Raw genomic sequence first — 14,079 nt, 5'->3', positions numbered from 1 at the left:
ACTTTCTTCATTTGCAAATTTCTAGTCTCCATTCACTGTTCATCCAATAGTGTTCATTCTTGGATACTTCTCTTCATAATAAGCCACTATGTTAGCATTCTTTCTAATTAAGCCTGGGTTAATTAAGTCACATACCTCCCCCTGTGAGCAGAGGACCCTAGTTCTGCTCTTCTGGGGAAACCTTTGCTCAAGGAGGACTCTTGACTAATGACTCTGGGTTAATCCCCCCACCTGTTAGAGGCTTTCCCCAAAGATCCACCTCCCCATAGGCTAACCCAGGGATACTCACCATGGGTGAGGATTGCAGTCATTTGTATCTGACAAAGAAAGAGAGAGAGAAAAGATAATGGTGAGAGAAGTGTGAGAGACTGATTTTTTAGTGGTGAGGGCGCTCAATCTATGGGACAGAACAGTCACCAAATAATGACTGAGCTCTTCCTACAAACCATGATCTGTGCTCAGCAGTGGAAACCTAAAAAGGTGGAAGTTCCTACCCTCAAGGACCTAAGAATCTTTGCCAAGGGTCCTAAAGCCTTCCTTGGGAAGCAGGGAATACCCTGGTACACTACTCGGGTACTCAGTGAGTACGAGGAAAAACTTTCTGATAATCAGGACTATCTAGAAGTGGGATGGAATGCCTGGGGCAGAAATGAGATTCTCCTTAGTTGAGATCTTCAGGTAGATGCTGGAGGAACATTTGTTGAGTGTGTAGAGCATACAGTAGAAGGGATTCTTGTTCAGGCACAGACAAGATTAGACTAAGCCCCCTCTGTGGTTCCTTCCATTAACTGGAAGCAATCTGTGCCAGGCCTTAGGATGGATTCTCATTGCTCGTGGTGCTGGGAATTGCATTCCAGGAATATTACATTAGTGTCTAGCACCTAAACCAAAGAATAACCCAAGCAAAGAAGTAGAGTGAACCTCCAATGGGTGGGGTGGAGGGGTGGGGGTGGGCTTTTGGTTGTGAGAAAGTAGGGGAGTGGGATCAGCATAAATCTAGAATGAAGTGGCTTCTTCTTGACTTGAGCTGCCAGGGGTTAGCGTGATGGTGAAGGAAAAACTAAATCCAGATGGATGAGTCAGACCTCAGACCACACCCCCAGAGGCATCACCTTTCTGCCTTCAAACTGAGGAAAGGCACAGATCTTTTAACCCTGTTTGTCTCAGTTTCCTCATCTGTAAAAAGACCTGGAGAAGGAAATGGCAAACTACTCTAGTATCTTTGCTAAGAAAACCCCAAAAGGGGTCATGGAGAGTCAGATATGATTGAAAATGACTGAACCACAGCCACAATAAAACAAAGTTATCATTTTTGTTATCTGTATCTCTCTGCCCTCCTGAATAGATATGCCTTTATTGGACCACTGTTTATTTTACTCTACCAATTCACTGCCGCCATCACCATGAGGAAGGAAAGGATAATAGGTAGTCTAAAAGCCACAGATGATTCCAAGTTAGGATTTGGTAAGACAGCTAGAGGGCACTTTACCAAGAATGATGTCAGATTCTACGGATTTTCAGCTAGGATTACAGTATGTTTTGGGGAATAGGGTTAGGATTTGAGGATTCTGTAAAGCCTCTCAATAGCAAGGACAACATCCATGGTAGCCCTCTCTGGGAAGAAGATTGGGATGGTATTGACAGCCTTCCTGGACCTCATGCAACCAGATTCTAAAGTGTATTCTTCGTAATGAGACTACCAAGGGGTGAGGGTGGAAAAAATCAAAGTTTAATCCAAGGTTAGGAGGCTTTTTCCTTAAATGTATTGTCTGTCCCCCTCCCCTATTCAGCATAGGGACCAAAGTGGTACAATGAGATGGAGGGAGCTGATATAGGAAAGAGGAACAGAAAAAGGTCTAGACTTACTTTGGGTGCATGTGCGGCCTTCCCAGCCATCTTTGCAGATACAGGAAAAGGAATCACCACTGCCCACACATGTGCCACCATTCATGCATGGGTTCAGGAGACAGCTGCTATTCCTGGCTATGAGGGAAGAAACATTTCAGTTTCCTGAAAAGAAGAAGGCCACAGAGTCCTCACAGCCACCTGATCTGATTTGCCCAGCCCCGTCACATTTTATTCCAGATCACAGATAGGGCCAAGGGATCTGGAGCTGAAAGGGAACTTAGAGATCACATCCGAAGAGTCAAGAGACTTGTTTTAATCATACATATTATAATGGCAGAAACAGGATTCCAAACCAGGTCCTCGCTCTAAATCCATTGTTCTTTCTACCTTGCCACATTTGGAGCCACAGAAACTAGACATTACCACTTCAGAGGCCTATGCATCCTCTTGGGATGGAGAATTAATGAGATATGGACAGAAGACTTTGTGATGCTTTGACATATACATCTGGAAAAGGAATGAGGAGTCAGTCATAGACTCTACCCCAAAACTTTGGTTACTAATGGCTTGCTTTCAATTTACTCATCTGTAAAAATCAAGGGTTTGGACTTGATAATTTTTTAAAAATTTATTTTATTCTTAAATTATGAAATAAAACAAGCATTTCCATAATATGGTAGAATAAAAAAAGATGATTGCACTTGAAACTGCAAATCTATTATGTATAACTTACTATTCCTTTTAAATATATAACAAAATTATCATATAACTATCTTTTTTCCCTCTTTTTTAAATTCTTCAATTTCAGCCTCCCTATGTGCCAGGCCCTTGATTAGCTATGCACGGGTGGAAAGTCAAAGAAGGAATAACACGACCACCACTTTATATAGCAATTTAAGATTTGCCAACAGCTTTCTCACAACTACCCTGAGACATGTGGTACAAACATTATTCTTCCCGCTTTATGGAGGAGGAAACAAATTTTGATAGGTTAAGTACCAGGCCCATGGGGTCCAACTAAGCTGAGTAGTCACCCAACTGAGAAGTGTCTGAGATGGGATCTAAGTCTTCTGACTTCAACACCAGGGCTCCGTCCACCATAGTATGCTGGCTCAAGAACTACCTGTGTCTTGGGCGCATGTTTTAGCTAGGCAAATCCTGTCATGAGAACATTTAGAAACTGGGCAGTTATTATCCTAGAGAAGTGGAGCCTCAATTTAAGGAGAGGGACAGGGAGACCCAGAAGCAGGCTCCATTAATATTACAACGTCCAGGAGAGAAATGACAGTTCCAATGTTAGCTAGGATTCTTCAGTCCCTTTTAGCTCTCAAAGTCTGTTACTTCTAGGACCAAGTCACAAAACAAACAAGGAAAAAAATGCAGGACATCATTAAGTGCTGAATTATCAGCAGTTCAGACCATGACTTTATGGTTTAGAATTATTTTCAGAAGCTTATAAAGGAGAGACCAGTACAATCCAGAGTGATCAAGGAAGGGTTCCTTTTTTTTTTTTTTGGTGAGGCAATTGGGGTTAAGTGACTTGCCCAGAGTCATACAGTTAGTGAGTGTTATGTGTCTGAGGCCAGATTGGAACTCAGGTCCTCCTGACTCCAGGGCCGGTGTTCTATTCACTGTGCCACCTAGCTTCCTCCAAGGAAGGCTTCTTAAAGCAGGTTGCATTTGAGCAGGGTTCTGAAAGAAGTACTAGGTTTAGAAAGGCAGAGAAGGAGGAGGCACATCAGAATACTGACTGAATTTAATTGCCTAACATAGGCCCCTATGGTGTCAAATGAATTACATAAGACTCTGAGAAGGCCAAAGGTCTTCCCAAAGATACACAACAGTGATGGACAGATAGTGAGGATGATGAGGGGAAAAACAATATGGTGTTATGGAAGTAGAAGAGGCAATGTGGTTATGGTACAGAGCAACTCTGGCATCAAGACCTGGGTCCAAGTCTTGTCTCAGACACATATTAGCCATGTCACTGGCCAGGTAATTTAACCTCTCAGTGCTTAAGATAATTCTTAGATTCTAAGGCACAGAAAATTTGTCAGTCTGCATCAGTTGAAAACGCTCCTCACATCAATGAAATCACAGGTCAGGGCCCTCAATCAGAAATAAAAAGAAAGAACAATGGATATGGAGGTGAGAGATGTGGATTTCAGTTCTGGTTTTGGGTAAGCCTCTTTCCTTCTCTGGGTCCTGGGCCTCAGTTTCCTCTTCTACAAAATAAAATAATTGGATTTGATCTCTACAATCCATACTAGTTCTAATTTCTATTATCTAATGAATAAGGCCTCAAAGCCAAGCTCCCCACCAAGACTTGCCTACCCCATCCCACCCGGGTACCTGTATTACAAGTGCTGCCCTTCCATTCTGGGGGACATATGCAGTGGAAAGTGTCTCCATTGTCATAGCAGGTGCCGCCGTTGCTGCATGTGTTGGCATCACACTGGTATTCACCTGGGAACAAACATTAGATGCTTAGCACTGGCATGCCACCAGAAGGCTGTCAATCTGGTCTATAACCTCTATGGCAATCCCAGAGTGTAGACTGCTATTCTCTGGATTAGTGGGAGGTTCTCCTACTCTATACTTGATTGTTCAAATAGGATTCAGGCTGCACTGAGACATCCACATCTTCTCACATAGTTTCCCTTAAGACCAAAGAAAATCTCAAAGGTGGCTAAAAAGGTGAGATGAAATGTCTAGCCTTGTAGTTACAATTGTGTTGGAGGTTCAGGTAATTTTTTTAGGCCACTAAAGTCTCATGGAATCAGGCATCCCTCGTTGCCACTGGGCCCAGATTTCCTCTCTCCTGTTCCCTGAGGACAGGGCATCGCATGTCTTAACCATGGGGTTTACTATGCCCAGGGTAAAATGAATCCCTGAGTAAGGAAAGCTTACCACACACCATGGAGAACAGAATGGCTTACCAGTAAAAAAAAACAAAAACAAAAACATTTGATAGAGCTTGGGATGTGATGTGTCTTAATTTTATACTAATGTCTTAAGAGTGAGGGCAGGCTACACAGAAACAGAAGATGATTACAGAGTAGTTAAAGATGGTTAATGGAAGAGAGAAATTTTCAGGTCTGCTCTAAGAAGATTAAGGACCATGCTGCCCTGAGACTTAGGTCAGGGACCAGAGGTAGAACTTGAAGGAGGAAGGCCTAACATGAGAACAGATGAGTCAGCAAATTTAGAGATAAGTGTTTTCTGTGATTGATATCCACATCACTTCGGGGAATTTTAAGGAGACAGTCTGGCCACAGCACAGACAAGCAACTGGCAGTAAACCAGGTTTTCTCTGGTCTTAGCAGTTAAGAGAGCCACTTTTCAGCTATCTTACCTTCTCTAGAGGCAAAGGGAATGAAGCATCATCTGTCTATCTCTAGGTATCCATGCAGAACTCCCAAGAAAGGTTGACTAGAAGCCAGTTTTTACCCCAATTTCCATTTACTTCTATAGCTCTGGCCTAGACCCCTGGCTCTGGAAGGGCCATATCACAGCCCAGTGTTCCAGATATAACCATCACTACACTTCTGGAATGATCTCAGTTACACATTCTTTTCAAAGTTCATTTTCCGAACTATGGAATTTAGCAGGTGACCAAGGAGGGAGAATGAAGAATGGGGAAGGCAGAAGATTAAGAAAACTAAACTTACGTGAGTGGCAAGTCTTGCCCTTCCAACCGTCTTTGCATTCACAGTAGAAATCATTCACCAGGTCAATGCAGTGGCCTCCATTGTGACACGGGTCAGGGAAGCAGTCATTCAAGTCTGCAGAGATGATGGGGGATGAGAGAGAGGGTGACAAATAAGCATGATGTCCAGCCTCATGCTGATGAGGTACCTGGGGACAGACGTTTAGAAGGTGAAGTCGCAGCTAGGGCTGGCAAGCAGAGGGGAAGCCTGGGGAGGGAGTGAACCAGGAGCAGGTAGAGAGTGGGTGATCTGATACTGGGTACAGCAGGTGCTAATCTCTCCCTGGTGAAGTGGTAGGAATGCAAACATGCTTCATGTCAAACCCTGCATGTGGTAGGTGCAGGAAGAGACAGGAGGGACTATGTGGCAGACTCATCAAACCACAGCTGCAATTTTGACCACCAACTCTCCTTACACCCCAGTGGAGCCAAATCAGGCTCCCTCAGCTCCTGCCCAGTCCCTTACAGCCATCATGGAGAGGGGCAACCCTTGTGGAGAAGGGGCTTGCCATCTCCACCATCACCGACAGTTGAGTGACTGCCATCAACAGGCAGATAAGACCAAGGGCCATGGGAACGGCAGCAACCTGGATTATTGGCCTTGCTTTTAGCCTGTCTCCTGTAATCAATGACCAAGGGAGAAAGAAATCCTTGTAGAGATATGAGCTGCAACTGACTCTGCAGCTGTGCTCTGAAGCTCCCACCTCCTCAGAAGCCACAGCTACAGAAAACCCAGAAATCAAAGTTCTCCCTATCAAAGTCCTTGACATCATCAAAGGTTCAAATCAGATAAAGACATTTTTATCAATGGAAATGACACTAAAGTAGCTGCATTACGATCTCTTTTGCCACAGCATCTAAAGACTTGGCCCTTCCATTTGCCCTGAAGCTGAACTATGTATTATCTCCCTCTATGACAATGTGAGCTCCTTAAAATCAGAAACTGTCTTGATTTTCTATTTATATTCCTCACACAAAGTAAATACTTAATCTATGCTTTCCCACTAATCTATATTGAGGAATATTCCATTTGCTCTTATTTTTAAAATTGTATTAAAATAAGGGAGTATTATAGGTTTTGTGTGTCGTATATGGTCTATAATGTTTACAATTTCCCTAACATCGAACCAACCCTGTATTCCTTGTGTAAAACCTAACTTGGTCAAAGTGTATAATATGTTTTTGTAATCCCTTCACTAGTATTATATTCAATATTTTTGCACCAATGTTTATTAGGAATAGTGGTCTAAACTTTTATTTTTCCCTCTGTGTCTTCCAGGATAAAGTAATAGGGCCATATTTATCTAACATAAGGAATTTGGTAGGGTCCCTACCTTGCCTATTTCTGTAAACATTTTGTATAATATTGGAACTGATTCACTGAATGGTTGACAGCATTCACTCAAATTTAACAGATCCTGGTTTTTTGGGCATTCCTTTATAGCATGTTCAATTTCTTTATCTGAGGATGGGTTATTTAAATTCTATATTCCTTTTTCTGTTAATGTGGGCATTTTTATTTATATTTTCTGTTAATGTGGGCATTTTCATATTTTTATGAATGTTTACCTTTATTTCATTTATCAATTTTACTGGCATATGAGATTAACATAATTCCTAATAATTTCCTTTATTTTCTCATTTGTTGTGAATTCTTTCCATTTTTTTTTTTAGGCAGTTGGGGTTAGGTGACTTGCCCAGGGTCACACCGCTAGTAAGTGCAAGTGTTTGGTCTGAGGCCGGATTTGAACTCAGGTACTCCTGACTTCAGGGCTGGTGCTCTATCCACTGCGCCACCTAGCTGCCCCAATTCTTTCCATTTTTAATACCAGCAATTTGGTTTGCTTTTTAAAAATCAGATTAGTTAAAAGTTTATTAGTTGTTTTTTAACCTAGTTTTATTATATATAAATTTTAAAAAATCTCTCATTTCACATTTATGATTTTTTGCATTTTAGTGGGGTTTTTATGTCTTTAAACATGGTTAATATTCCCTTTCTATCATTATCTGAGATCTATCATATTTAATTTTCCTAAAATTCTATTCATGTACTTAACATTTTTTTCTTATGTATCTTTGTCAGTTTTGTCTAGAAGTCTGAAAGGGGCAAAATAATGTCATCAAATATTAGAGTTTTGCTATCTATTTCTCCTTATAGTTTTACTTTTCCTTCAAGTACTTAAAAACTCTGACATTTGGCACACATATATTAAATGTAGTTATTTTGTCAGCTATGGTATCTTTAAGTTTCTCTGTTTATTTTTTAATCTATTTTTACTGTTGTTTTGTTTGAGATGACTGATGTTGTTTAGTTGTTCAATTGTGTCTGACTTTTTATGACCCCATGGACCACAGCATGCCAGGCCCTTCCATCCTCCACTATCTCTTGAAGTCTGCCCAAGTGCATGTCCATTGTTTCCATGGTATCTATCCATCTCATCCTCTGCCATCCCCTCTTCCTTTCTGCCTTCAATCTTTCCCAGCACACCAAGGTCTTTTCCAGTGAGTCCCATCTTCTCATTATGTAGCCAAACTATTTAAGCTTCATCTTTAGTATTTGACCTTCCAGTGAATAGCCTGAATTAACGTCTTAAGTACTGACTGATTTGACCTCTTTGTTGTCCAAGGGACTCTCAAAAGTCTTCTCCAGCACCACAATTCAAAAGCATCAATTTTACGGTGCTCAGCTTTCTTTACAATTCAACTCTCACAGTCATAAATTGTTCTGGAAAAACCGTATCGGTGACTTTATGGACCTCTGTCAACAAGGTGAGGTCTCTGCTTTTTTAGTATGCTGTCCAGATTTGCCTTGGCTTTCCTTTAAGGGAGCAAGCATCTTTTAATTTCTTTCTTTCTTTTCAATTTTTTTTTTTTAACTTTTAGGCGATTGGGGTTAAGTGACCTGCCCAGGGTCACACAGCTAGTAAGTGTCAAGTGTTTGGTCTGAGGCTGGATTTGAACTTAGGCTCTCCTGACTTCAGGGCCAGTGCTCTATCCACTATAGCACCTAGCTGCCCCTAGCACCTTTTAATTTCATGTCTGCAGTGATCTTTGAGTCCAAAAACATAAAATCTGATACTGCTTCGATTTCTTTTCCCTTTATTTGCCAGGAAGTGATGAGATCAGTTGCCAAGATCTTTGTGTTTTTATGTTATGTTTCGAGCCAACTTTTACTCTTTCCTTTTTCACCCTCATCAAGAAGCTTATTAAGTGGTATCATCTGCATATCTGAGATTGTAGATATTTCTCCTGGAAACTTTAATTCTGGCATTTTGCATGATGCGCTTTACACATACGTTAAATAAATACGGTGACAACATACAGCCTTGTTCTTCTCCTCTTCCAATCTTAAACCAATCAGCTGTTCCATGTTCAGTTCTGACTGTTGCTTCTTAGCCCATATACAAGTGCCTCATGAGACAAGTAAGATGATCAGATACTCCCATCTCTTTGAGGACTTACCACATTTTGTCATAATCTACACAGTCAAAGGCTATAGTGTAGTCAATGAAGCAGAAGTAGATGTTTTTCTTTAACTCCCTTGCTTTCTCCATAATCCAGCGAATGTTGGCAATTTGGTCTCTAGTTACTCTGCCTCTTCAAAAACCATCCTACTCTTTCAGTAATTCTTGGTTCACATGTTGCTGAAGCCTAGCTTGCAGAATCTTAAGCATAACCTCACTGGTGTGTGAAATGAGCACAAATGTTTGCTAATTTGAACATTCTGTGGTGCTGCCCTTCTCTAGGAGTGGGACACAAACTGATATCTTCCAATTCAATGGCCACCGTTGTGTTTTTCCAAATTTACTGCCATATTGAATACTTTAATACACTATAATAGCATCATCTTTTAGTGTTTTAAATAGCTCAACTGGAATTCTATCATCTCCCCTAGCCCTACTGTTAGCAATGCTTCCTAAGGCCTACTTGACTTCATTTTCCAGGATGTCTGGCTCTAGATCAGCACCCACACCATCATGGTTATCGGTGATGTTAAGATCTTTCTTGTAGAGTTCTTTTGTATATTCTTGCTACCTCTTCTTAATCTCTTTTGCTTTTCTTAAATCCTTACCACTTTAGCCTTTTATCATACCCATTTTTGCAGGAACTTTCCCTTGATATCTATAATTTTGTTGAAGACATCTCGTCTTTCTCCTTCTACTGTTTCCTTCTACTTCCTTGCATTGCTCATTTAAGAAAACCTTATCTTTCCTTGCTGTTCTCTGGAATTTTGTATTCAGTTGGGTATATCTTTCCTGTTTACTTTTCTTCTTTCCTCAGCTATTCATAAAGTCTCATTAGACAGCCATTTTGCTCTCTTGCTCTTCTCTTTCTTTGGAATTTTTTTTTTTTTTTTGCTGGCTTCTGTACAACATCGCAAACTCTGTCCATGGTTCCTCAGGTACTTTATCTCCCAGATTTAGTACCTTACATCTATTCATATTCATAAATGATGTTATTTACTTATAGTCTTCCCCATTAAACAAAAACTTTATATATTTCATCATTATTTATACTCTTCTAATTGCTCAAATGCATTTAACCTTTCTATGTTTCTTTCCTCTCCAGGGTTTCATTTGCAAGATTCTAATTAAAAATTTTAAAGTAATGCTTGAAAATTCTCTATTCTATTAAAGATCCATTCCCATTCTATCCTACCCCAACCTCTTTTAGGGTTAATACTCAGTTTTCCAGGGTAAAAGCTATTCTTAGTTGTAAACCTTTATAATTTGTCTTTTAAAAAGTTCATTTTCCAAGATTTTCTGTCCTTTAAAGTAGTTGCTGCCAAGTCTTGTATGATCCTGTGATTGATTCTTTGGTACTTGAATTTTTTCTCACTACTCCCAATCTTTATTGACTTGGAAGCTCTGCATTTTGTCTATGATATTCCAGGATGTTTTCAGTTTGGAGTTTCTTTTTTGAAGGTGGCCAATGGCATCACTTAGTTCTCTGGTTCTAAAAGATCTGGGGAGTCCTCACTTAGGATTTTGTGAATTTTAGTAGTCATGTTTTTTCCTTCCCCCTAACCATGTTTTTCAGAAAGTCTGATGATTCTTTTCTCACTCCTTGTCCTCTTTTTTCAGATTAGCTATTTTTGAAAGCATATATCTTTTATTTTTATTTTTTCCTAATCTTTTTCTATATTTTTCAGTATTCCCAACATTTTTACTATTTCTTGATGCTTCATGATGTTCTGCTTACTCCATTCTATTTTTCAAGCTGTCCATTACTTGGGTAAGGCTTTCCACCTTTTGTTCTAAGCTATTTATTCTCTTTTAAATTTTCTCCTTCCAAATTCTAATTTAATTTTTTATTTCTTATTTTATTTATTTCATCCATTCTAGTAGTCCCGGTAGTCTGAGGACATTGTGGAATTACACTCTTATTCTGGCTTTTTCTTAAGATCACTCAATTTTTCTACATGGTATTTGGTCTCCTGTTTACTCATATTTCAGCATCAGTTCTCACACTGCAATTTTGTACAGAAGCCTGTAACACTCTTAGATGGATTGAATAGACCTTGTTTGGTCCTGTCCCCTCTGCTGGATGTCATTATTACTGCCAATTCAGATGCAGTGGCAGCATTAGGTCCCACCCACTGCCTTAATCCCGAGATTCTGTCTTCATCTTCTGGTGGTCTATGTCAGATTCTGGCCCTGGATGAACTCAGTCTTTTTCCATTTCTGCTATGGCACTGAGAGGGTCTGTTGAGATGTTGGATATTACACTGGTTTAGGGCAGGCTTGCACAACATATGGCCTGCAGGCAATGTGTTGTGCAGGCCTGTTTTATATCCTCTACATTTTTTGCGGGCCTACTGAGATCCTTTGGTGGGTCTAGAGCGGTATTATGTACAGGGGCTTGCCCTAAGGGAACTTTGCATAGTCAGTTTTGCTGAGGGATTTGCATAAAGCAGGCCTTACACAACATACCACTCATGGGCCATATGTCGTGCAGGCCTGGTTTAGGGCTTCCTGCACAGTCCCCCTGGTGCCAGTGCCTTGGTGTCAAATTGGCTCTGTATTCTATTGGCTCCCAGGAATACATGGACAGGGCCCATCTCCCTTCATAATTATCTAATGGAGTTAGTTCCATCCTTGATCATGTTCTAACTAGCTAGGGCCAGAATGTGGCTATAGGTCTTGATTATTAGAGCTTGACCTTCATTCCACTCAGAGAAATGGTTGGTTTCACACCCACTTGCGGAAACTTGTGCTGGTTTGCGTGGTATAACCTCTCTCCTAACCTCCACCTGCGTCTGGCCCATTTACCTGTACTCACATGGATGTCTCTGGTATGGCACTAGTCCCCAGCTCCACTGGCCTCTGATTGCATTATATAAATTTAAGCTGGCTTCTCTGGCATTACTCCTTAACCCCCCTTCACTGGATTCCATTATTGCCTGAATGTGTGCTGACTTTCCTGGTAAGATACCTGAACCCACTCCTGATGGACACATCTTTTGGTAAAGTTCTGCGTTATCCAATGTAGACCTTCTGATTCTTATCACTAGTATTTATGGAGTTCTTGTTTTCTGGGGTTTAAGTGGAAGAGCTGAGCTTCTTTACTGTCTTTCATATGTCATCTTTAAGTCCTCTACCACTGTCCTGTTAAATATGATTCTTGATCACAATTCCACTGAAGTCACTAATCTATGGTATAGGGGAATGAGTTTTAGGCTCTGAGCTAAAAAACCTAGGTTCTAGCTGAGCTTCTGCCACTGTGTGACCCTAGGCATGTATCTCTTTTCCTCTGGGGATTTTAGTTTCCCAATCATCTCTAAGATTTCTTCCACTCTACAAAAGAAGTACATTCTAAATTTAAATCTTCCTTAGACCCTCTGTGCAGGCTATTCTGTGGAGAAAGACAAGGACACTCATTCACTGCTCTGGGGACCTCCTAGTCTTGGCGACGGACATGACTTGCACATGTCGAGCAATAAACAAGACAGGTCATGATTCAATTATGTGGTACAAACAATAAGAAATACAGCAGCTCAACAAGGGATCAGTGTGGGCAGAGGACATTAAGCAAGACTTCCTGGAAGAGATGGGGCTTGAGCTGGGTCTGAAATGATAAGATTTTAACAAATAGAGAAAAAATGGAGAGAAGACTCTAGGCAAGAGAGAACAGAATAAACAAAAGCGTAGCTATGGAAATGAGCATGGTGCATAACTTCAAATCTAGTATTTTCCAATATTCTATGCTGATTCTAAATCCCTTCTAGCTTTAATGCTGTCACATTCATTTTAACATCAATACAAAATTAGTGAGCTCAAGAATAAGCTTAGGGAAAAGCTAGAAGGGATTTATACTAATTATACAGCCTACCCCCTTCTCATTTTACAGAGGAAGAAAGCGAACTCCAGAGAGGCTCTCCAAGGTCACACAGGTAAGAAAATAGCACAGCCAGAATTTGTATGTTTGTCCTCTATGGGGAAGGTACAGTGATTTCTCATATCTGGCTCCTCATGCTTCTCTGAACCTCCCCTTATTTCCTGGCCCATGCCCCCAGAACACTGAGCACAGGTTTCAGCAGATAGCTTAGCAAATACTGACTGTGTGGCTGGTCACAGACAGCTACGCAAAACCTTCATCCAGGACACAGGGCTTTGAAGCTTCCTTCCTAATCAACAATTTATAAGGAGATGCATGAGTTGTTTCCCCCAACAGAGGGAAAGGGCTTTGTAACAAGGTAATATTCAAAGTGAATGAAGTGTGACAGAAGGAAAAATGGAGTTTAGCCTCCTTCTACTACTATACCCCAAGTGTAATCTATACCTAGAGTAACCCACTGAAGCCAGTTAAGAGTTTAACATCTACAGGCATAGGGAGGTTCATTTGATTTTAAGATGAAATTTTATCCTGAATCTAAATTACCTCTCTGCTGACAGCCCAGTGCCTGAATTCTGAGACGCTCTTTCTGGGGACAGAAAGGCTTCTGCTTCAGATTATGGTAAATGAGGTAATGAAAATATTCTCTTGTATATGCCCTATATTGATACTACCTGTTATTAATATCAAAGATGAAGAAATGACTGGAGAAAGCTACTTGGGGAACAGTATGCATCTCCCTCAAATCTCCAATTTTGATGTATAGGCCTTGGAAGGTTAAAAGCTTCAGGGCTAATACAAGCTTATCCCAATTTTACAGATGCAGACCCAAAGAAATGAAGTGACTTGCCCGAGGTCATACAGCTAGTAAGGGGAGGGACAATTTAATTAGGCCGATTGGCATTAGACCCTCACAATCTGGGAAGATTAGAGGCTGCCTGAAAGCAGGTGTGTGCAGAGGCAGGGAGGGAGGGGGTCCCAAGGCCACATCTCAACCGGCCCAGGCTTTACTTACTGGTGTCACACAGCTCGCCCTCCCAGCCACTAGGGCAGAAGCACTGGAAGGAGTCGATCTCATCAATACAAGTGCCTCCATTCTGGCACGGCATCCCCAGGCAGTCATTAATGTCTGTGGAGGGAAGAGAAGCTGGAGTTGAGTCACTGGAATAGGACAGAGAAGGAAAGAA

At 41.0% G+C, this 14,079-nt stretch overlaps 1 protein-coding gene across 1 annotated transcript in view; it reads right to left on the bottom strand.

The window, feature by feature from the left end:
- JAG2 (jagged canonical Notch ligand 2) overlaps window positions 1-14,079 on the bottom strand; it is a 143,706-nt gene that overhangs the window by 17,323 nt on the left and 112,304 nt on the right. The window contains 5 exon segments of the mRNA XM_020991252.2: window positions 290-317; window positions 1,867-1,983; window positions 4,201-4,314; window positions 5,520-5,633; window positions 13,908-14,021. Of these exon segments, the coding sequence (XP_020846911.1) occupies window positions 290-317; window positions 1,867-1,983; window positions 4,201-4,314; window positions 5,520-5,633; window positions 13,908-14,021 (487 nt within the window).

Source organism: Phascolarctos cinereus, unplaced genomic scaffold, assembly GCF_003287225.1.
Source record: "Phascolarctos cinereus isolate Bilbo 61053 unplaced genomic scaffold, phaCin_HiC Scaffold_2;HRSCAF=192, whole genome shotgun sequence".
Lineage (NCBI taxonomy): Eukaryota > Metazoa > Chordata > Mammalia > Diprotodontia > Phascolarctidae > Phascolarctos > Phascolarctos cinereus.
The sequence above is the reverse complement of the archived record's forward strand: the minus strand, read 5'-3'. Positions and strand labels throughout refer to the sequence as shown.